Source organism: Schistocerca gregaria, chromosome X (genome assembly GCF_023897955.1).
Source record: "Schistocerca gregaria isolate iqSchGreg1 chromosome X, iqSchGreg1.2, whole genome shotgun sequence".
NCBI lineage: Eukaryota > Metazoa > Arthropoda > Insecta > Orthoptera > Acrididae > Schistocerca > Schistocerca gregaria.
In genome coordinates this window covers 20,841,056-20,865,789 of record NC_064931.1, presented here as the reverse complement: position 1 = coordinate 20,865,789, position 24,734 = coordinate 20,841,056, and the positions used below count along the sequence as shown (strand labels likewise).

The 24,734-nt window shown below is 38.8% G+C and overlaps 1 protein-coding gene across 18 annotated transcripts in view; it reads left to right on the top strand.

The window, feature by feature from the left end:
- The window catches only part of LOC126297395 (muscle calcium channel subunit alpha-1-like), a 1,224,415-nt gene that overhangs the window by 905,189 nt on the left and 294,492 nt on the right, over positions 1-24,734 (top strand). For 12 of the 18 annotated variants that reach the window (XM_049988154.1, XM_049988157.1, XM_049988140.1 and 9 more), the window contains exons 18-21: positions 1,076-1,173; positions 15,483-15,612; positions 17,316-17,445; positions 17,644-17,810. In XM_049988154.1, coding sequence (XP_049844111.1) covers positions 1,076-1,173; positions 15,483-15,612; positions 17,316-17,445; positions 17,644-17,810 — 525 coding nt within the window. Of the gene's footprint in view, positions 1-1,075; positions 1,174-15,482; positions 15,613-16,367; positions 16,489-17,315; positions 17,446-17,643; positions 17,811-24,734 lie in introns of all 18 variants that reach the window. The other 6 variants (XM_049988156.1, XM_049988153.1, XM_049988150.1 and 3 more) reach the window with 1 other exon arrangement.

Genomic DNA, 24,734 nt, shown 5'->3' with positions numbered 1-24,734 from the left:
CATTTCTGCTACAGTCTCTGTAAATCAGGATCATTTCAGAGTTTGCTTCTGTGGTTGCAATATTCATCATCCACTTGCACATGTTTTCTCCAAATGATAGGTAGATGTGTAGGCAATAAATACTGTGCAAATATGGTAATGTTTAGAGCTGCTATCTGTTCTATATCTGCTTGATACATGAGCTCTGGTTGCATTGTACTGCCTGTTATGATACATCATAGTTCAATACATGGCCATAGTGGTGCGTTGAATAGTTCCCTGTTCGATATGTTGGAGGAATACAACATTGTGAATGGGTTTTCCAATTAGAATTTATGAAATACTGGCCAGTCCTACCCTACAGCATGGAGGTGGATTCCCATGTAGCATTGGCTATTCAAGATCCATTGAGTAGCATGTCGTAAATTACCCATTTCTTTTCCTTGGATTTCAGCGCCATCTGTGACAAAATGAAGAAAATGCTCAGACAAAACATTCATACATTTTTCCATAGAATTATAATCTGCAATAAAAAGTATGGGTTCCCATTGAAGATCTCAAAGTTGTCCCTCTCCAACCATGCACGAGTGGGGTGGCAAGTTGAGTGTGGTAATGGTGGCTGTCCCCCTTTGAGACAAACAAATTGAAATAATGAATTTTTTATCTGGTGTGTAGTTTTTGAAATATTTCAACATCTTCAAGTAAAATGAACACTTTGTGTAATAATCGCCATGCCTAAGATTTGCTAATATAGTGGCGATGCTGCGGGTACTCGGTTTGACTTATGTACTGGTGTACTTGTTCTCCTTTCTACAGTGGCTCAATCCACTTGTACTGGACAACAAATTCAAGTGATGAGTTTTCATTTAAATGGGCAATGTCATAGACTGGGAAACTGAGTCTGTGATTATATGTAGACAATGAGATCAGATGCACCATCATAGGACCTATTACCAACTTCGAAGCGACTTTATGGAGCTTATTTCTGATCTCTAGTATACTCCTATGTATTACTTCTTGTTATGATTTTTTAAATTACTGTAGTGCATTGTAAAGCTAAGTATTTATTAAGATTTTAAAAAATCTTCGGTTTCAGATCAGAAAAAGATGAAGAATTAGGAAGTCATAGTAGAGTTCAGTTAGAAATAGGTGATACAGAAGATTATGGTTATGACGGGCAGAATGACAATCAAGGTAAGGATATGTTCAATAGAAACGGCTTTGTAATTAGAATATATGATATGGAAGTAGTTGTAAGTATTATGATATTCGTAACTTGTAGGTCAGACATTTCGTACTCTCTCTGGCACATGTTGTAGATGGAATAGCAGACCTTTTACAAGTAACACAGGACAGATTTAATGACTGTAACTTCCAATTTCCCTCCATCTTCACTTTGATGCCTGTGAATTAATACACAAGAGCAACAAATTCTTCATTCTGGGTTACAATTAAGCCATAGTAAAACTGTATCGATACCACACACTTTAGTTGACTTGTACTATTTAAATCAGTATTTTGCTGATGGTGTTCATGTCAATGAAGTTTTATTTTTGGTCCTGCCAGTACATAGTGTAATACATAACTCAAGAGGTAACTTCAAGTGGAGAATAGATTTGTTTATTCCTTTATTAAAGTAATGGAGCTGCATGTTTCACTCAAATGGTTAAAAAAAAATCCATGTTTTGAATGTCATTTTCTTGTGAAAATTCATCTGTAGTAGGTGATGAAAATGAAGGAACAAGCTCCTTAAAAACCAGCAGTTGATAATGGGTGGTTGACATTAGAGAGGGTCATAATTCACTTTAAGGTCATACATGTGTCAGATGATTCAAAACTGCAACCACCAAAGAAACTAACATGAATTACACAAAGAGGTGACGGCTGATTGGAGACTAAAATATTTTACATGAATAACTGACCGACATACCAATTCATGTATTCTGCATTTTTGAGATTCTGAGCGATAACAAATACAATAAATTTTTACTTTGTGAGATGTAATTCTACTATAAATTAAAGAACATCCAAATGTGATGGAAGATACTAGGCCCACACCAACAAAGATGAAGCAAATTTCAGCCACAGGAAGGTTATTGCCAATGTTTCTATGTGCAAAAGGAATTGTTATTACTGATTACTATGGAAAATTTACAAGTGCAGGAATTGATATTGGACAGTCAGTGATTAAAGGTGATTTGTTATGGTGAATGAGATTTGAGTCCTGTACCTCATACCATAAATAAAATAACTCTCTAAACAGTGGATGGAAGCTGACAGCCCTGCACTAAAAAAAATTTAGAGTGCTGAAAATGTTAGTTTTTTTTTAATTTCAAAAGGTATTATTTCCATTGATTGCCTCAGAAGGGATAAAATAATATTTGGTGTCTATTACAGAGCAAATTTGAATCATCATCTTGACAAATATGTAATATGGGGCCTAGGTGTTGATTGAAAAAATCATGCATGAACAGGAAAATGCACACGAAGCTAATTTGACAAACTGATGGCTGTATTAAATGTAAATTTACAGAACCACCGTTTAATTTATGTATAATGTATATATTATGAGAGAGAGAGAGAGAGAGAGAGAGAGAGAGAGAGAGAGAGAGAGAGAGAGAGAGGGGGGGGGGGGGGGGGGGAAAGCCAGATATAATGTAATTTCATATGACTTCGATTGTATTAGAATTAAAGTAATTTAAAATTTGTTTCCATTATATACAGAGTGATTTGTATTAATACTTTTAAAAACCCCAAAGCCATGTACATGCAAAAAAATGGTGCAAATGGCTCTGAGCACTATGGGACTTAACTTCTGAGGTCATAAGTCCCCTAGAACGTAGAACTACTTAAACCTAACTAACCTAAGGACATCACACACATCCATGCCTGAGGCAGGATTCAAACCTGCGACCGTAGTGGTCATGCAGTTCCAAACTGAAGCGCCTAGAACCGCAAGGACACACTGGCCGGCTCGTGTACATGCAACTGAGACAAATAATTAATACACATTTTATGCCTATAGCTCATTTACTGGTCGTGGTGCAGTGTAGATGCTTACACTTATATACTTGTGAAGCAATATGGTATGTTTTTGTTGTACTGTACTTTGCAATTAACCAGCGGAGGCCACAAGACAGGTAAATATCGCCACAATTGTCTAATGAAATGCAAAAAAACGCTACATGCCAGACACAAGACTCAAACCCTAGGCCTGACATGCTAAAGTGATGCACATAAACCTTTAGCCACATAAATGTGACTACCTGACTCAGGTTTCAATGACCAGGTACGACCAACCAGTAGGCTCCACCACTGTATGTGCTGCGAGGTACATCATCTGGTGATGTTCCATGTTCAACATTTGCCATACACTTTGGGGGTTTTTCCAGACATTTACAACCATGTGTGTCTTAAATTACTTGTCTCAGCATCATCTAAGTCACTTCAAGAGGTTTTAAAATATAAGTAAGTATCACCTTGTATAATATAAACTACTCAGTTGTAATTTTTTGTTGTTGGGATTTCCCGTAGAGAATGACAGAGCTGATAACACAATTGATTGTATTTCAGTTGTAGTTGATGACTGAAGTGTTACACCTGCTACTTTCATTTGAGTTGCCTCCTAGTTCTCTAAAATATTTGAGGAGATAGTCATTCCATTGTTACTTATCCAAATAATGGTGAGATATGTAGGCAGTTACAGTTTTCATTTAAGATGTTCACATAACAATATCTTGCTCATTTGTTTTTTCTTTGCTCTTGTATTTGTTTTTTACATAATATTCTGTCAGTGAGGTTGCATTTTTATGACATAATGGTACAATTTATGTACTATTTATTCATGGTAACTGTATCTTATTACTTCATCTTAAAGCTTATCACTGATCTGTCCTCCATTAAGAAATCAAACTAAACAACTAAAAAAACTATAATAAAAATTATGCCAGAACAAAATACAGTATATGCTAGACATTAAAAGTACTTTTTAATCAAATTAATGCAGTTTCTACTATGCATATTCTCCCACAACATATTAATTTGATTATTTTTTAATGATGTCATAATATACCTTATAAGATATACACTCCTGGAAATGGAAAAAAAGAACACATTGACACCGGTGTGTCAGACCCACCATACTTGCTCCGGACACTGCGAGAGGGCTGTACAAGCAATGATCACACGCACAGCACAGCGGACACACCAGGAACCGCGGTGTTGGCCGTCGAATGGCGCTAGCTGCGCAGCATTTGTGCACCGCCGCCGTCAGTGTCAGCCAGTTTGCCGTGGCATACGGAGCTCCATCGCAGTCTTTAACACTGGTAGCATGAAGCGACAGCATGGACGTGAACCGTATGTGCAGTTGACGGACTTTGAGCGAGGGCGTATAATGGGCATGCGGGAGGCCGGGTGGACGTACGGCCGAATTGCTCAACACGTGGGGCGTGAGGTCTCCACAGTACATCGATGTTGTCGCGAGTGGTCGGCGGAAGGTGCACATGCCCGTCGACCTGGGACTAGACCGCAGCGACGCACGGATGCACGCCACTACCGTAGGATCCTACGCAGTGCCGTAGGGGACCGCACCGCCACTTCCCAGCAAATTAGGGACACTGTTGCTCCTGGGGTATCGGCGAGGACCATTCGCAACCGTCTCCATGAAGCTGGGCTACGGTCCCGCACACCGTTAGGCCGTCTTCCGCTCACGCCCCAACATCGTGCAGCCCACCTCCAGTGGTGTCGCGACAGGCATGAATGGAGGGACGAATGGAGACATGTCATCTTCAGCGATGAGAGTCGCTTCTGCCTTGGTGCCAATGATGGTCGTATGCGTGTTTGGCGCCGTGCAGGTGAGCGCCACAATCAGGACTGCATACGACCGAGGCACACAGGGCCAACACCCAGCATCATGGTGTGGGGAGCGATCTCCTACACTGGCCGTACACCTCTGGTGATCGTCGAGGGGACACTGAATAGTGCACGGTATATCCAAACCGTCATCGAACCCATCACTCTACCATTCCTAGACCGGCAAGGGAACTTGCTGTTCCAACAGGACAATGCACGTCCGCATGTATCCCGTGCCACCCAACGTGCTCTAGAAGGTGTAAGTCAACTACCCTGGCCAGCAAGATCTCGGGATCTGTCCCCCATTGAGCATGTTTCGGACTGGATGAAGTGTCGTCTCACGACCAACCCCAGGAATGTGTCAATAAAGTTTCCCCTTCCTGGGACAATGAATTCACGGTGTTCTTATTTCAATTTCCAGGAGTGTATTTTCTTGCCAGTGGATGTGATGTCAGGTAGTAATTCTCATTGCTCAGTTACATTCAATCACTTGAGCATATTGTCCTCTCTGAAAACATCATTGCTCAGAACACCTTAAATTTCGCTCTGTCAGTCTATATTAATAAGCAACTATCCTGGAACCCAGTCCAAGGTTGCATACCTAAGGCATACCAGAGGCAACAAAAATTTGATTTTCAGTATTTTGCGTAATTTTTGACTGATAAAGTGCTCTCATAATCTACTCATTAAGAGGTAAAGTATTATGTTGAAGGTTTGACACATTGAGACAAATATTACTGTTAGAAACTGTGTGTTTATCTTGAGGAAGTGTAACTGACAGTGTGCAAATACACAGACTTTATGTATCCAGTATTTGAGAATGAGAGCACTCAGTGACTTCCAACAACCGTTACACATAGTTTCAAACCCTTACAAAACTTTTTGTCACTGACAGCCCCCACCCCAACAGAATGAGGAATGGAAAAATGTTTTACCGCTTACTACATTTTGCTTTGCAGTACAACTTCAGCATCTGATGTGACACCTTAATTTATTACTTCTTTACTACCAATTCTATTCACAACACAGTTTGCAAACAGTATCTGCATGTACCATCGTATGCACCTGCAAAAATTTTTCATTTTACATCACGTAGCCGGCCTAGGTGGCCGAGCGGTTCTAGGCACTACAGTCTGGAAACGCGCAACAACTACGGTTGCAGGTTTGAATCCTGCCTCAGGCATGGATGTGTGTGATGTCCTTAGGTTAGTTAGGTTTATGTAGTTCTAAGTTCTAGGGGACTGATGACCTCAGAAGTTCAGTCCCATAGTGCTCAGAGCCATTTGAACCATTTTATATCACGTAGTTCAGGAGATAAGCTCACATAGAAATTTAGATGCGTGAGAAACAACATTTTGCTTAATATGGTATAGTAAAACTTCAGCATTAGGCATGATGTTTTAATGTACTACTACTTTTGCTACCAACTCCATCTGCTACACACTTTGCAGACAGTATTTGCATACATCACTGAACCAACCAGCAATTGTTATATCCTTGTACACACACAGTTCAGAAGATACGTTGCCATAAACATTGAGATGCTTGAAAATCTAGCTTCTAATTAAAATGGAGTGCAAGTCACTCACCCTATATACTGTGTTTCATAATGAGAGGACTTGGCAGCTTCCAACAAATTTTAAACAAAATTTCAAACTTTTTCTCACTTTCATGATTAATGTCAAATATTTAACACATTAACTCATTTGTACACTAATCAGATGTTTAAGACTGTTTTATGCATGGCTGTTTGATTCTTTAAGTATCATGGTTTACTGGTAAGTCGAAAAAAAAAATCTTAGACTCTTCTTAAGAATGAACACTCTTTCTACTGGTAAATTATTTCTATCAATACTGAAAAGGAACTGCAGTACCAGAATCCATGAAGGGAGGCAGAATGATCAGAGTTTAGTATAATGTCACTGATGTGACCACTATAAAGGGATGACCAACTCAAATGGGGCAGGGGTGGGGAAGAAAATTAAATCTGTCCTTTTCAAAGACACATCTAACATGAGCCTTCATTGATTTAGGGAAATTGCACAGTTGTAGCATTCATTGAGCAGTAACTTGCAATGTACCTATTCACCAGACTACAGATCTCCATTCCAAAGTATAGATAAGAAGGCAAATATTTTGTGGGACATTAATATTTGTTGATCTGCTTCTATGCAATATCAATCACATTCCCATTATGTGGCTTAAATATTCCAAAAAGACAAATATACAGTATTTAGGTATTGGCTATAATCAAAAATTCTCATGGTTAGCTTTTGTCGTATCAGTATTCTGCTTCTCTTTCTTTCATCACTTTGGTATATTATCCTGAAAGAAACAGGGAGTCTTGATGAGCATTATAAGGCAGTATGGCAGATAGGTCTAAATAGAAAGCTGGCTGGACTCAATTTCATATTGATCTTATCAATATGCTGATTTCATTATACTTGTAACCCAGGTGGATGCCAAAGACTATTATGTTTGTAGATTCCTTTATCATGTGACCATTAATATCATATTGCTATATTTCTTTGTAATGACAGGAAATATTTATTTTTATGATTATTAATGTATATTTTTGGAGTGAATAAGATATAAATAAGTTCAGCTATTAGCTTATGATATTACCAAGCTGGACTCTCTCTGTGACAAAAAACGAATGAATGAATGAATGAATGAATGAATGGCCTCTTATTGCTACTGGCACATCACTTATACAGGATGGTCAGAAACAGTCTAAAAACTTCTAAGGGTATTGCAGAGTGGGTTGTGCTGAGAAATAATTCTTAAGAAAAAAATTTGATACATTGCACAGCTTCTGAGTTAATTAGCACTGACTCAGATCATTGTGCACCGAAATTCAAGTGGCCCAGCAGATACAATTAGTGTCAGCTATTCTCATACTGTAGATGATAGCAAACAAGACTGGCCCAGTCTTTGGCTGCGGTTCAATCCCTACTATCATCCCACATACAATTTTTGTATCACTGTCTTGTTCAATTCTAGGAAACCAAATAAAGAACATGTTTGGTGACCATCTCTGGTAGATTGCTTGAATTTGTGCTCAAAACAGCCTTATTGACTAACGTCAGCACTAATTTTCTTATGAATGGTGCAACATTTTGAATGTTTTTCTTAACAATTGTTTCTCAGCGCAAACCTACCATGTGACATCCTAATTAGCTTTTCGGACTAATTCTGATCATCCTGTATATATCACGAACAGAAGGGAACCAAGAATGAAAAATTGAGGATGCCATATAGTATGCCACAGACACATACTGTTGTGCAAGGGACAGTTTTGGGTTTCTCCATCATTATAATTTACATTTCATAATGTAACCGAGCGAGGTGGCACAGTGGTTAACACACTGGACTCCCATTCGGGACAGTTCTATCCCGTCTCCGGCCATCCTGATTTAGGTTTTCCGTGATTTCCCTAAATCGTTTCAGGCAAATGCCGGGATGGTTCCTTTGAGAGGGCTCGGCCGATTTCCTTCCCAATCCTTCCCTAACCCGAGCTTGCGCTCCGTCTCTAATGAGCTCGTTGTCGACGGGACGTTAAACACTAACCACCACCACCATAATAATGTAAGTTAGTTATGTCAGCATTGTGATGTTATTGTGGAAAAATTTTTGAACAATAGTTAACATTTAAGTGAAATTTGAATTGCATGTCATAACCTTTGAATCTTGATTAACATCATCTTATTTCTGATTTAACTATACTCCAGGTGTTGATTTCCAACATACAAACTATTGGATCTACATTAAAATGAAAACCACACAGTGTAGTTTAAAACTTGCCTACATCTAATAATGCCCCAACAATGAGAATGCTATGGCATTACTGGCAGTTCTGCAATATGGTTCAAGTCACATCTCACAAACAGGAAACAAAATAAGGAACAAAGGGTATCAGTATCAGAGGTCAGTGAGTTAAACTATCAGTCATCTACAGATTGGGAAGTAATTACATCGGGGTCCAATAAGTCTTCATTTTAGAGTTATTGTTTTTATTGTGCACATTAATAATAAATTCTTATGTTAGTAATACCAGGATGAGTAGGATGTGTCCATTCTGTGAGCACACTGAAGGAACTTGCTGCAGTTAGTGAACAGGTGAATGTGCTTTTGGCTATGGGCAGTTATCTTCTGACTGCTGCTTCAAAATATGAAAGAGAATCTGGTGTATCACATGGGACACATCAGGTATCACTTGTTTTGCCCACTGGTGTTGAGACACCTCCTAGTGTACCCAAATGGTGGATCTGTGCTCACAGCAGGATTACTGGCTGATGTTAACACACTCATATTGCTTGACACAGGGAGCCAATGTGTGCAGGGTGCAGTCATCTGCAAGTCGTGGCTCACTGTCAGCACCAACAATACCTGTCACTTGAGTTCTGATGCCATCCTCGGTTCGTATAGGTGGCTTGCAAAAGTGGTGAAGGCTTTTGGCGTTGTGCAAGGGGTGTAAGCAGAGCTCGCAATTTGCAGCATTGTTCCCAGAGTTAATCTAGGTCCGTTGGTTTGGAGCTGAGTGGAGGGTCTTGACCAAAGGCGTCATCAACTCTGTGACAGTCTTGGCTGCAGATTTCTGGAGCTGCATTATTTGCTGGGGAATTCTAGGACTCCCCTTGGTAGATCAGGTATTCATTATACAAAGAAAGCAGCTACTCAGTTTGCAGAGTACTTATGGAGTGCACATGAGTTTTTTTCCATTAGGCAGCAGTTTGAGGTACTCTGATGGACACTCACCAGATGACATACAGCTGGCAGAATCGGACTGCATTCAAATTAATGACTCTTCAACCATCAAAATTTTACTTGTTGATATCATTAAACTTTTTTGGATTAATAATGCACATTTTACACCCTTTACACTACTCAAGATTCTTTCCTACATTAATATATTTTCTAGTATGTGGACAACAACTGCTCTACCACAGATGTTTAGTTTATGTAATTCCTATCTCAGGAGTATAACTAACACTGTGTTTTGTAAGTGTATATTAAGCTTTGCAGTCACTTTTATAGCACCAATCTTTTCAGCAGTACTGTACTCTTTCTATCCAATATTGTGCTCAGAGAAAATGTGTCATGAAATCTACATGTTGTCATGACACTAGATGCCCAGAGTAGAGTTGACAGTTTTCATTTTTGCAGTTACTAAATAGTTGCCAAAAATTTTATCCAGTTGGGTATCTGTAAATTTTGAACTGATAGTAGATAAAGAAGACATCTCAATCATAACGTACGCTATTAGTTCAAAACACTTATTAACATATTATAGGACAAGAGATACACAAAATAAATGTCACTGCTTTTTTTGTGTGTGTGTGTGGGGGGGGGGGGGCGGTGCGGTGTGGGGGGGTGGGGGGGTGGGGGTGGGGGGGTGGGGGTGGGGGGGTGTTTTTGTGGGGGGGGGGTGTGTGAGAGAGAGAGAGAGAAGTTACTGTTAGGAAAAAACATTAACATCATTTGAAAATGGAAATGCCGTGTGGCTAGGGCCTCCCGGTGGATAGACCATTCGCCTGATGCAAGTCTTTTGAGTTGACGCCACTTCAGTGACTTGTGTGTCGATGGGGATGAAATGATGATGATACGGACAACACAACACCCAGTCCCTGAGTGGAGAAAATCTCCAACCCAGCTGGGAATCAAACCCGGGCCGCTAGGCATGACATTCCATTGCGCTGACCACTCAGCTACCAGGGGCAGACATCATTTGACAATGAATGAAATACTGAATGCCATTTCTTGAATATGCCTTCTATTATAGACAACTTTTTTCTATTTTATTACAGTTAGTACTTTTAAAGACACTTTACAATTAATGTAATCTATGAAGGATATAAACAAACACAGTATTCTTCATCTGCAGCAATCGCTGCTACTATGACTCACCAGTCTCAAATAATGAGGACATCCACCTGCTGTACAATGATATCACTAATGCACTGTGGCATTCTAGACCATGCATCGTCAGCCAACATCTGCTCTTCCCTCAATCACTTGTGCATGCTTTGACTTTTGCAAAAGACATGTAGTGCTTCCTGTAACGTGTGCTATTCTTGGATGAATTTCCATTCCCCGCACACTTTCTGTTGTCAGGAAACACACTATACACTTTGGTCTTCTTTTGAAGCCCTCATTCCATGGTTTCCAGCACAACTGAGTGCAGTAGACAGTGCTTGCATGTGGCACACACTGTCATTACACAGATGTGCCAATATGTCCCTCTGGCAGCAATTTTGGGAGCTCAGTGCTCATACAGGCACTGTGCCTTATTCTGCAGGCAGTGAAATTATCATCCTTTTATGGTTTCCATTTTACAGTCTCCAACTTGCTTCTCTTTTAATGCACTTTATACAAGCAAGCACCTTAAATTATTTGTGCTATTTGAGACTCATGGGTTGAGGAATCATTCATTTGTGAAGAAAGAGTGCTCTGTGAGAAGTCTTAGTGCTACTGTATAGAAGTAACATCCAAATTTGCCTTGTGTAGGTACTTACAGGAATAAGTGAGTATTTGGACTGAACTATAAATGATGACTCACAGTTATCAAATATATTTAATAATCATTTCTTAAATACAGTAGGAATTTTAGGGACAAACAGTTCAAGAGAAAAATCACAGCCACTTGTTGAAAAAGTAACTAACATAAAATTCAGTCATATTGGTGAATCACCAATGTCTCCTTCTGAAATTAAGAAAATTATATATTCCCTGAAAATAGTAGCTCATGCTCTTTAGCTCATGTGCTTTTGACAGTGTTTATAAGAGACTAATGAAGATTTGTTACCATACATTAAGCCCAGTCTTATCTGGAATATGTAATGCATCACTAACTTAACATAGTTTTCCAGAGAGACTGAAATATGCCGTTGTTAAACCCCTCTTTAAGCATGGTGATAATGCGATGTCAATAACTACTAAGCTGTTTGACTGTTGACATCACTGTCGAAAATTTTTTTTAAGGTGATTTGTTCTAGAACATTATCTCACCTTATCAGCTACAATATCCTCAGTGTCTATGATTCAGAAGAGTTGCATTACTGAGAATGCCATTTAGATGTTCACTCACCAAATTTTACAAGCATTAAGTAACAAAATAGTGTTAGTCAGTATATTTTGTGACCTGTCTAAAAAATTTCACTGAATGAATTACAGTATTCTCCTAGATAAATTGAAGTTTCATGGGATTGATGGTATATCCAACCAATGTATAATATCATATCTAACCAAGAGAATGCAAAAAGTTGGACTTGGTACTTCAGCAAACGTAGCCTAGGGAGTAATTCTGACTGGAGAGAGATTGTGTTTAGGGTTCCCCAAGGCTCAATCTTAAGTCCACCATTGTTCTTCAGATATGAAAACAATTTTCCATCTAATATACAACAAGCAGAACTAGTTCTTTTTGCAGATGAAATGAGTGCTCTAATCATTCCAAGCATATACACAGAAACAGAGGAAATGGTAAACAATGCTCTTAAGAGAATGATTGACTGGTTTTCTACTGATGATGTTGCCCTTTTTTTGAAAAGACACAACACAACATATTCAGTTCTGCATGTTTGGGGGTACTACACCAATCATAAGTGTAACACATGCTGAGGAAATAATAAATAGGGTGGAAACTTCATAATTCTTAGGTGTTCATATCACTGAGAACTTTAACTGGAAAAAGCTCATTTTGGAGCTCCTAAAACAATTTAGTTCAGTCACAGTTGCACTTCAAAATCATGGGGAGAGACAAATCAGTAAGTTGACATATTTTTAATATCTTCTTTCATTAATGTCATACAGGATAGGATAATGTTCAAGGTAACTCATCTTTAAAAAAAATAAAGACTTCATTGCTCAAAAATGTACTGTAAGAATAATATGTGTGGCTTACCCATGATAATCTTATAGACATATCTTTAAGGAGCTGGGCATTCTGGTTACTGCTTCACAGTATATTTATTCCCTCATTGTTGTACATAATCCACAGCAGTTAAAAAGGAATAATGATGTATATAATTACTTTGCCAGAAGAAAAAATGATATTCAGTACACCTCATTAAGGTTGGCTTTAGCACAGAAAGGGCTGCACAATGCTACAACAAAAATTTTTGATCACATCACCCAGTGATATAAAGTGTCTGACAGACAGAAAAGTAAAATTTGAAAACAAGGTGCAAAAGTTTCTCCTTAACAATGCCTTCTATTCTGTAGAAGAATTTGTGTTATTGTAATGTGTAAAAGATGATGGGTGTGAATTACTAATTCACATCCATATATTTAAAAAAATAACTAAGAAATGTTCGGCATGTAACCATATTTACAAATTTGTGATTTGAATGTAAATTAACTCAATTCACATCATTATGATTTATTGTGCAAACATGGATCATAAAAGTAACTAACATAACTGAGTGTGATGATTTAGGTTAATAGTAGTTTAACAGGTATGACATACAAAAATTACACTGGTGCAAATTTAAAGATAATACTATCATCTTAAACTCGTTTGGTAAATGTCATTTACAGGTAAATTCATGAGATTCTGTTGGTTACAGTACAATGTATATGGATCACATATTGTTCTTATCTAATTTTAAAATAGCAACATTCAGAGGAAAATAATTACATTTGCCACAGTTGTTTAATATCCTACTAATTTGTACTAATTTTAGATAGTTAGTTTCTCCTCCATACTAAATAACACTTGTACAGCAGCAGTTAAATCCAGTTAAATTAGAAATAATTATATATTTTCTAAAACTGTCAAACTGCAACAAATGAATAAATTAATAGATAAATGACATATTCTTAGGAAATACAGTTCCCACATATATTTAACACATACTTTCATGAAATACCGTTCAATACCTTTCTACAGCATAATCGAGATTAGTATGTACACTGCAAATGCAAAGAAGGAAAGAATTAACCATGAGTCCTATGCAACTGAGCTGTATACATAGAGGGGACCAGTTTATAATGAAAAGAAATCAGTGCAATTTCCTGTTATTATCTTCATATACAATTATTTATTCATGATGTTGTCAAAACATTAAATACTTCATAGATCTTGAAAGCAGAATTTGAATGACATTGAAGGAGATAGCCAACTAGTGTATTAAGAAAACAAAATAAATTTGCTAACTTAATGATCTGATGTACAAATTTGTGAAGAACCAACAAGCCTTGCAAATTCCACTGTATAATGTTACTGAGAAACCTCTGTTTCTGTCACCTCTGTTTCTGTTGTCATCATATACTCATTATATATATATATAAAGAGTAAAAATACCTGAAAATGCAATTGAAACTATTTTCTTCAAGCATTAACTACCATTCTGTTGACCATAGGTGTATGTGTGACTCAGGATTTTTTTAAATATTCGCATAACAGTACTGTTGATTTCCATTCACATCTGATTCAAAATCTGAATTAACAGCTGTAGGAACTTCAGTTAACATGGGGTCAAACTTCACTCTGTTGTGATGTTTAGTTCTGAAATAGCCCTACCTTACTACAGGGGGATATATTCATTTTCATACCTTCATACTGTAGGTCCCATAGTGAGGACAACTAGTGACAGTTACTCTATTACTTACCACTGATTATCAGTTTTTTTGTAACATGCCTACAATTTCAGTCTGAACTGTCATGTTAAATCCATCAAGTTTTATAATATAATTTCTCTCTGTATGCCATCTGCGATGGATGAATTTTATACCAAGTTACAATCTGATTATGCTCCAAAATGATGAAATGCATTAGTGAAATAAATAACTTTTCAACCCAGACTGTTTTTCAATCCAAACTAATTCCAAACGGTTGCTGTACCAGCCTGACAGAATGGAATGGAATAAATTCTTGACAATATAATCTTCATTGGTGTTTATACAGCATACTTGAATGTAATTTTCCATTGCCTACAATCTTTCGTTATTGCTCTTGTGGCATAACTGAATATGAATGACAAGTTTCATTGTGTTTTGCTCACATTTAAGTTACAAAATATGTGACCCAACTGTGTACATCCTTCCATTGCCAGACGACTGTCATCCCCAATACTGGCGACCATGTCTTTGATGTGATCATATATCTCATATATCTGGACAGTTGATAAACTTGTATCATGGACCATGTTCAAGATAAACTGACTGCACAAATAATATGAATCTATTCTATCTCAAGAAATTAGAATTGCACCTCACTTATAGGAGCAGAATACCTAAGATTTTTTATTTTTTTTCAATCTAGCTCCTGTTCGCTTGAAACAGATACCTCATTCTGCTTTGGATGTTTTGCCATTCTATGTCTTTGACAGAGTTGATGTATATGTCAGTTTGCTTAATTAGTAAACATTTTTATTTGGTCAATTTTTTCCTATTTTTTTTCTTTGCTGCATAATTTGAAAACTTAGTATAAGTGTCAAAAGCAAACTATTTTGAATGGCAGTTTTTAAAATTTACCATTTCAGATTTAATTTTGTAAAATCATTGCCTTCACACAAAAGACAAGGAAATAAGAACCATATTACTAATTTACTGCACAGTTACATAAAAGCAAAAACAAACACATAAATATCAATATCAGAGCATTTTGTCATTAGTCTGTGCCAAGGAGTGCGCTTTGCAATCAAAATTTTCAGATGAAGTAGATGGAGATGGTATGCCAACCGTATCTGCAAGGCCCCGAAGAATGTCAGAGATCAGCATCAAAACAACCATTCGACCACTCCCCACAGGAAGTGCCTTCTTTATACTTTCCCACACTAACAGGTAAGACTAAGACATTGAGCACGACCGCTATGCCACAGTGGAACCCCATTTCTTTCCTGTATTCCATTTTGTATACAAAAATTCAACTTCCTTTGTAACAGGTGCAATGATACTTGCTTATACAATTTTTTGGTATCACAAGGTGAGTGTAAACCGTTTCTACAATGTATTCTCATTCATAGTTTTTATTCTATGACATGTAGGAATTGTGATTTTTGGTTGCACTACTTTTCAGTAATTCATTATGGTTTTATATCATAGCACATCATCCAGATTTCTCATTAAACCAATGTGCCCTTATCCTGTTGACTTATTTCAGAAGCAGAAAGGATATTTATTTGTTTGATGCAATATGATATAAGTTTTAAGGAAAATAAAAGTGTGTCTTTCATTGTGTTATCCTTTTTTGTATCCCATCTACCTTTATCAAGGGAACATGCCCTGTTTGCAGTCTCTGTTTAAGTGTTGAAAACAGTGAAGCCACAGAATACAGGTTATCACATGTGCTGCCAGTCTTCTGAGAAACTCAGCATTTGAAAGAACAGTATTGGTGCTGAATTCAGTTTTTGTGCCATGGCTGTTTGGTAAATAATTTAACTGTAACACATTCAATTTCTACATTGTACAGTTCTTATTTGTAATACATTTTCGGTCTTAGAAAAAAATTTCAGGAGTCCTTACCTGCCAAGTGGTAGCGGTCGTGCCTTAACTTTGATCAAGTGTCTGATACGTTTATCTTGTGTTATGTGACGCAGACATGGAAATGGAAGACGGTGTGTCAGCTCGGCCACGTCGTCTCTCAGAGTTCAACATCGCCACAAAGAAGCAGCCTATTCCTCAAGCATCGTCCTTCTTCATTTTCTCTGAGTCCAACAGGTGATAGATAGACTCATCTGTTAGTTCCAGACAAACCATCATTGCAACTTTAGTAATCAAGAGCTTTCTCCCCACAGCCGTTCACTCTGCATTTAATGACAGCTTCTGCAACTGAACTCCAAGCTTATTGTACAGTAGTTATAATCATTGTTAAACCTGTATTTTTTTCTATGGAATGGAATTGCATCTAGTGAGCGTTTTCATAGGTACAATTAGTAGTAACAGCACAGCTTTGCAGGATGGAATATACATCACATATTCAAACTGTGTTAATATTTAGTACAAAACAAGCCTTAGTAATGTGTTGTATCTTGTAGTTTATATTATAACAAAAGATAGTTCAGTGTCAAAAGCAAAGTGAAAAATACGCTTGAAGCATAGTCTAATAAAATCCATTTTTTAGATTTGGCATTCTAGCATGATGAAGAGATTTACTGCATGTCATTGTTTATTGAATAAAGATGTTACTGAGTAGTGGTGATGGGAATAAAACCATTGCTGCTTTGTGTGTCATTAATGTTCAGTGCTAGTATATTTGAGTTTTTCCTCATTATAGAAACATTAAAGTAATCACATTTATTGTTCCATCACTAAAACTTCCTAATAATGTTGTACCAATGTATGCCATGATGTATCTTAGATCTTATTCAATCTGTTTCAAATATGTTTATGGTTGACATGTCTTATATAACCTTTGTATGGTCTAATAAATTTAATAACTGTTACTGTAAAAAATATGAAGTGTTAAAATAAGTTGCCTTTCAATTCCAAAGAGTTTTCAAGGGAATTTATTTACAAGAATATCTCATCTTTCTCTACTTTTACAGGTTCAGAGTATTCTGTCACTGGTTTTGTAACCACAGTTACTTTGGAAATGTTATACTTGCATGCATCATGATTTCTTCTGCCATGCTTGCTGCTGAAGAACCTCTACAGCAGAAGACTCCAAGAAATGATGTAAGAATAAAATCATAATATCAAAAACTGATGTTTTATTTGTTGTATTACTCAAACATTTTACATTTAAAAAAATATGTTGGTATTTAGGGAAAAGTAATTCAAATTTATATGAACACTGTGGTGTATATGAATAAAATATTACACACATACTCACACACAAAACTGGTATATGTATTTTTTTTTTTTTAATTACAGATTCTTGGACATTTTGACATATTCTTCACAACAGTTTTCACTGTTGAGATATGTTTAAAAATGGTTTCCTATGGTTTTATACTCCACGATGGTGCCTTCTGCAGATCAGCATTTAACCTTCTCGACCTTTTAGTAGTCTGTGTCTCACTTGTGGCCATGTTTGTCAAGTAAGTATAAAACTGCATAGGTTACTAATATTATGTTATTTTAGTAATTAGTAAATGTGAAACATTCTTAAATTTCATAAAAACTGTAGACCAGATGACACCCAATTCATTGTGTATTTGTTCTGCATATGTTCATTGTGTTGCCTTGAATGTATTAAGAAAATTAATCTGGCAGCAGCATGAGGCTATGATTTTGAATTTAAATTTGAGGCAGAATCGTTGCCCATGTTTTACCTTCAGGAGGTAAACTGCATAGTATTGCCAATACACACATATAAAATTAAAAACAACACACTACATAGCTTTCAGAATTAATAGTAACCTCCTCAGGAAGGTGAGAGGGGCTGGAGGAAAAGTATAAGTAGGTCACTCAGACCCCAGAAGGAGAGGGACCCAGCTGTAGTGAAGACGTGATTAGACAATGGTGTCAAGATCTAAAGGAAGTTAGACATTCTGTGGATGTTGTTTCTTGATACCATGTGGTTATAATTAGACTGATGGTGTTCAGAGTGCTGCAGTGGGGACTGTATGCATCACATGATGCTGAAACATCATAGGTATGTTCAGTAATTGGTGCACTCGCGGAGTATGTGGAAAAATAATAGTTCCACCTTGTGCCACCAGGTGAAAATATGGTGCTGTCAGCAGTTATAAAATGGGAGGAATGACCAAACACATAACAGTGGTTCTGGCAATTTTATTAGGGTATGGTCACAGGTTACAACTTGGCAACATGCTGCACCTGTAACATGGTATGGTCAACCGTTGGTCTCAGCATATGCGATGCAATCTGAGTGGTATGTCATCATATGCTATCCTTCATATCATGAAGAGCTTGGATACATCACTGTTAGACACGATCTTTCAGATCTCCCCACAACCGCAAGTCACATGAATTTAGGTCAGGAGTATGGAAGGCCACCCATCTTGAGATTGCCTAAAGATAATGCAGGCTTTACTGAAGGTTTCTCAAAGCAAATCTTTCAACTAACAAGTGACATGTGGTGTTGTTGCCCCATCTTTCATGAAAATAGTAATATGTACACAGTTGTATTCTTGCAAATCTGGAATCAAGTGTTGCAAAAGGAGGTCCTTATAATGTGCAGATGTCACTGTACACCTAACAGGCCCACCAGGTGTCACTCCTCAAAGATAAATGGCCTGAGGATGAAGAAGCTTGTGAAACCGAACCAGAGAGTCACATAAGCTGATAGCAGTGGATTTTCATGCCCAACGTGTAATAGAGTAGAACCGCATACATGACAGTTCTGTGCATTCATTTCACTGTGCAGAGTAATATGTGCCTCATCCATTCAAAGAATATTCCCCAGCCATATGCCACCCTTTTCTATACATGCCAGAATTTGGAGGGCAAAGTCACTGCATTGTAGCCTATCTTGGGGCTTAACGTGGTGCTCATTCTGAATCTTGTGGGGATACCAGTGTAGAATGCACTGCAAAATCATGTTAGCTCTTGACCAGGTGGAGACAATTCCCATGACACAGCTCAAGCATTGGCTGCAGAATTTGAGATTTGAGCAGTGCTCCTATTACTGCCATTCTGATTAAACAACATTATCAGCAGTGCACAGACTTTCTTCTTAGAAGCCATCATGTTTCATGCAGAAACTATCTTAACCATTCACACTAACAGTCACTTCACAGTATAAATCAACATGTCGTCAAGTGACAAACAGTGTACTGACATCAAAACAGGAAACATTTTGCATTATGAATGCTTATAGCACCAAATTTTCACCTGGTGGCAAAAAGTGGAACTATTAACTTTTCCCCATAGTCTGTGAACAAACCAGTTAATGAACATATCTACAATGTTTCAATGTCCTGCGATATATACAGCCTTCAATGCAGCATGTGGAACACCATCAGTTTAATTATAACCACCTGGTACATTAGTTTTACACCTACCATCACAATGGGGAAATTCTTGTGGTAGGACACCACATCAGAGACATGCTGCCTGTGATCTGTCTGCCTCATAAAGATGTACTCTAATGGCCAGTAGAACTATTTTTTTTTGTAGCCAACATAATATCAGTGATATTAGCTGGACATCATTGTCATTTCACATTGGTGTCATTTCAAACCATACTGAGTACCATCGAGTCAGGCTCTAGGTATTGTGTGTTGAGAGGGAATAAATATTTTTATTACTTGATGCCAGACAGCATCCACATGTATCTGAGAGACTGAAACATTCTATTGAAAGGGAAGAAGTGTAACTAATGTTCTGTCAGGTCCCACTGTCTGTTAGATGTCATAACAAAATTCTTTATGTACATTACAAAACATATAATTGAGTGTTACTTCACTTCCATGACCCTCTTTATGTTCTCAACATTTTTCTTAGTTGATTTTCTAGCAGATATAATTCAGTGTGTAATTTTTATGAGAAAACACTAAGGCACTTCACACATTTTCTTTCTGTAATGGATGCATAACAATATTTTGGGGAAATTTTACTTTTTTAAGTGAGATAATAATGACAACAAATGTTAAAAAGTCAAAATTACATCCATAAACAACATTTAAACAATTTACATGATCAAGGTATAGTCTATGACACAAAACCTGGCCATTGGCCAGCTGCTACCATATAGCCTATATTACAGTTGTTCACAAGGTGCTAAAATAACTTACAGTACCTCAGAATTCTAAGTCAAGCCATGATGATCTGGTGACATAGTAGGATGTGAAAGCTTCTGAAGGCAGTGTTATCTTCCACTTGAGATGATATGCTTTAGCTGCCCATGTTATAGTGGTAATCATTGCACACTGTACATGCAAAGTTCAAGTCCACTCTAATTTTTTAATCTTTATTTCTTTGTGTGCTTAAAGTACCAGTCCAATGCAAAAGATTATTTGTTGGTGGAATGATGAGTGTCATTCTTCATTTGGGGCCAGGAGGGTGACTGTGTTGTGGTTCAATTGGTGTCGTGTGGGTGAGAATCTTGCAACATTTTTGGTGGTTGGGCCAATGGTGAAGAGGATGATTGGAGCAAGTAAGAAGAAGTCTAAATAAGGGTTCCTGAACTCCATTAATACATCTACACTCACAAATAAAGTACGGGAAGCCATTTGGTGGATTTTCAAGTGGAACTCAATACCACAAATAATGGCTGTATGAGAGCAGGGATACCTCCTAATATTGCCAGGATACATAGCTGAGACAAAGGTGGACTCTTGTAAGAACTTTGTGGCTGAGTATAGCCAGCGTCCAACTTTCTGTCACTGTCAGGTAATAAAGGAGAGGGTTTATTGGTTTTCTATTATACCAACATGGAGTATTACAATCTTCCTCTCTCTTCTTGGGAGTTGGATTCAGTGTTCCAGTAGCTCATGATTCTGTGTATGCCCACAACCTGATTACATTCAGCATGGACAATCAGTTGACTAGCATTCAAAGGACATCCTCCTGCAGGTTCTTAATGAAATTTGAGTGACAGGAGTATTTTCAGACTAGTTGAAAGAAGCCTTTTAATCCCAATTTTATGTCCAGTAAAGGATCATACATACCCCAGTAGATATCATAGCATCAATATCACTAGATGCATAGGAAATACACTGGAGCATATGGTCAGGGAGGTGCCTAGTGTGGGTTCTGGAAACAAATTCATTACTAAGTCACTCCCAATGTGCCATCAGGAGGTATCACTCCACACTCATAGATCTGACCATGTTAGGAACAGCATTTAACCAGGTTTCCTACATAAGCATCACCTGGTCAGTGTATTCTTCAATTTGGAAAAGGCCTACAATACTACCTGCATGCATAACAACTTGCTGCAGCTGTACAGGTGGACATCTCCCCACTTTCATATAGTCCTCCCTCTCAGAAAAGTACTTTAGATACAGGGTCACATGGTTATTAATGTCCTGTTTGACTATTTTAAGCAGGGGAATGGCATCCCTCAAAGGAGTGTTTTGAGTGTAACAGCATTCACCTTTGCAATAAACAGTATTACGTCCATGGTGAGGAGTCCTGTACAGTGCTCCTTGTTTGCCCATTAATAAGTGGCTTTTTCTTTCAGTGCAAGAGGCCACCAGTGTGTTAAAGATGTGGAATACAGCTGTTGATATGACATGTTTTAATTGAGTGTGTTTTGTGTGATGACCTGACACCTGATTTCCCCCAGATCTACCCTCTATTTTAACTGATAAAGAGGTGTGTGTGAGATTTGTGTTTAAAAATTTTGTGTAATGGCAGAACTACTTTCCAAAAAATTAGTTGTATGATTTAAGTATATTGCAGAGTTACTTGGCCACCCATTATTTCTAATTAAGTTGCTCTGTCCCCTTTTAAATGTGTCTGTACTGGTATTTTAATACTTGATTTTGTCTAATTATTCTGCTGTGTTCTATCTGAATTTTACACACCAAGCGGGAAAGCACCGGCAGACAGGCACATGAACAAAACACACAAACACACACACAGAATTACGAGCTTTCGCAACTGGCAGTTGCTTCGTCAGGAAAGAGGGAGGGAGAGGGAAAAATGAAAGGATGTGGGTTTTAAGGGAGAGGGTAAGGAGTCATTCCAATCCCGGGAGCGGAAAGACTTCCCTTAGGGGAAAAAAAGGACAGGTGTACACTCGCACGCACACACACACACACACATATCCATCCGCACATACACAGACACAAGCAGACATATTTAAAGGCAAAGAGTTAAGGGCAGAGATGTCAGTCGAGGCGGAAGTACAGAGGCAAAGAAGTTGTTGAAAGACAGTTGAGGTATGAGCGGCGGCAACTTGAAATTAGCGGAGGTTGAGGCCTGGCGGATATCGAGAAGAGAGGATATACTGAAGGGCGAGTTCCCATCTCCGGAGTTCGGATAGGTTGGTGTTGGTGGGAAGTATCCAGATAACTCGGACGGTGTAACACTGTGCCAAGATGTGCTGGCCGTGCATCAAGGCATGTTTAGCCACAGGGTGATCCTCATTACCAACAAACACTGTCTGCCTGTGTCCATTCATGCGAATGGACAGTTTGTTGCTGGTCATTCCCACATAGAAAGCATCACAGTGCAGGCAGGTCAGTTGGTAAATCACGTGGGTGCTTTCACATGTAGCTCTCCCTTTGATCGTGTACACCTTCCGGGTTACAGGACTGGAGTAGGTGGTGGTGGGAGGGTGCATAGGACAGGTTTTACACCGGGGGCGGTTGCAAGGGTAGGAGCCAGAGGGTAGGGGAGGTGGTTTGGGGATTTCATAGGGATGAACCAAGAGGTTACGAAGGTTAGGTGGACGGCGGAAAGACACTCTTGGTGGAGTGGGGAGGATTTCATGAAGGATGGATCTCATTTCGGGGCAGGATTTTAGGAAGTCGTATCCCTGCTGGAGAGCCACATTCAAGGTCTGATCCAGTCCCGGGAAGTATTCTGTTACAAGTGGGGCACTTTTGGGGTTCTTCTGTGAGAGGTTCTGGGTTTGAGGGGATGAGGAAATGGCTCTGGTTATCTGCTTCTGTACCAGGTTGGGAGGGTAGTTGCGGGATGCGAAAGCTGTTTTCAGGTTGTTGGTGTAATGGTCGAGGGATTCAGGACTGGAGCAGATTCGTTTGCCACGAAGGCCTAGGCTGTAGGGAAGGGACCGTTTGATATGGAATGGGTGGCAGCTGTCATAATGGAGGTACTGTTGCTTGTTGGTGGGTTTGATGTGGACGGATGTGTGCAGCTGGCCATTGGACAGATGGAGGTCAACATCTAGGAAAGTGGCATGGGATTTGGAGTAGGACCAGGTGAATCTGATGGAACCAAAGGAGTTGAGGTTGGAGAGGAAATTCTGGAGTTGTTCTTCACTGTGAGTCCAGATCATGAAGATGTCATCAATAAATCTGTACCAAACTTTGGGTTGGCAGGCTTGGGTAACCAAGAAGGCTTCCTCTAAGCGACCCATAAATAGGTTGGCATACGAGGGGGCCATCCTGGTACCCATGGCTGTTCCCTTTAATTGTTGGTATGTCTGGCCTTCAAAAGTGAAGAAGTTGTGGGTCAGGATGAAGCTGGCTAAGGTGACGAGGAAAGAGGTTTTAGGTAGGGTGGCAGGTGATCGGCGTGAAAGGAAGTGCTCCATTGCAGCGAGGCCCTGGACATGCGGGATATTTGTGTATAGGGAAGTGGCATCAATGGTTACCAGGATGGTTTCTGGGGGTAACAGACTGGGTACGGATTCCAGGCGTTCGAGAAAGTGGTTGGTGTCTTTGATGAAGGATGGGAGACTGCATGTAATGGGTTGAAGGTGTTGATCTACGTAGGCAGAGGTACGTTCTGTGGGGGCTTGGTAACCAGCTACAATGGGGCGGCCAGGATGTTTGGGTTTGTGAATTTTAGGAAGTAGGTAGAAGGTAGGAGTGCGAGGTGACGGTGGGGTGAGGAGTTTGATGGAATCAGGTGAAAGGTTTTGTAGGGGGCCTAAGGTTCTGAGGATTACTTGAAGCTCCGCCTGGACATCAGGAATGGGATTACTTCGGCAAACTTTGTATGTAGAGTTGTCTGAAAGCTGACGCAGTCCCTCAGCCACATACTCCCGACGATCAAGTACCACAGTCGTGGAACCCTTGTCAGCCGGAAGAATGATGATGGATCGGTCAGCTTTCAGATCACGGATAGCCTGGGATTCGGCTGTGGTGATGTTGGGAGTAGGATTAAGGTTTTTCAAGAAAGATTGAGAGGCAAGGTTGGAAGTGAGAAATTCCTGGAAGGTTTGGAGAGGGTGATTTTGAGGAAGAGGAGGTGGGTCCCGCTGTGATGGAGGACGGAACTGTTGCAGGCAGGGTTCAATTTGGATAGTGTCTTGGGGAGTTGGATCATTAGGAGTGGGATCAGGATTGTTTTTCTTCGTGGCAAAGTGATATTTCCAGCAGAGACTACGAGTGTAGGACAGTAAATCCTTGACAAGGGCA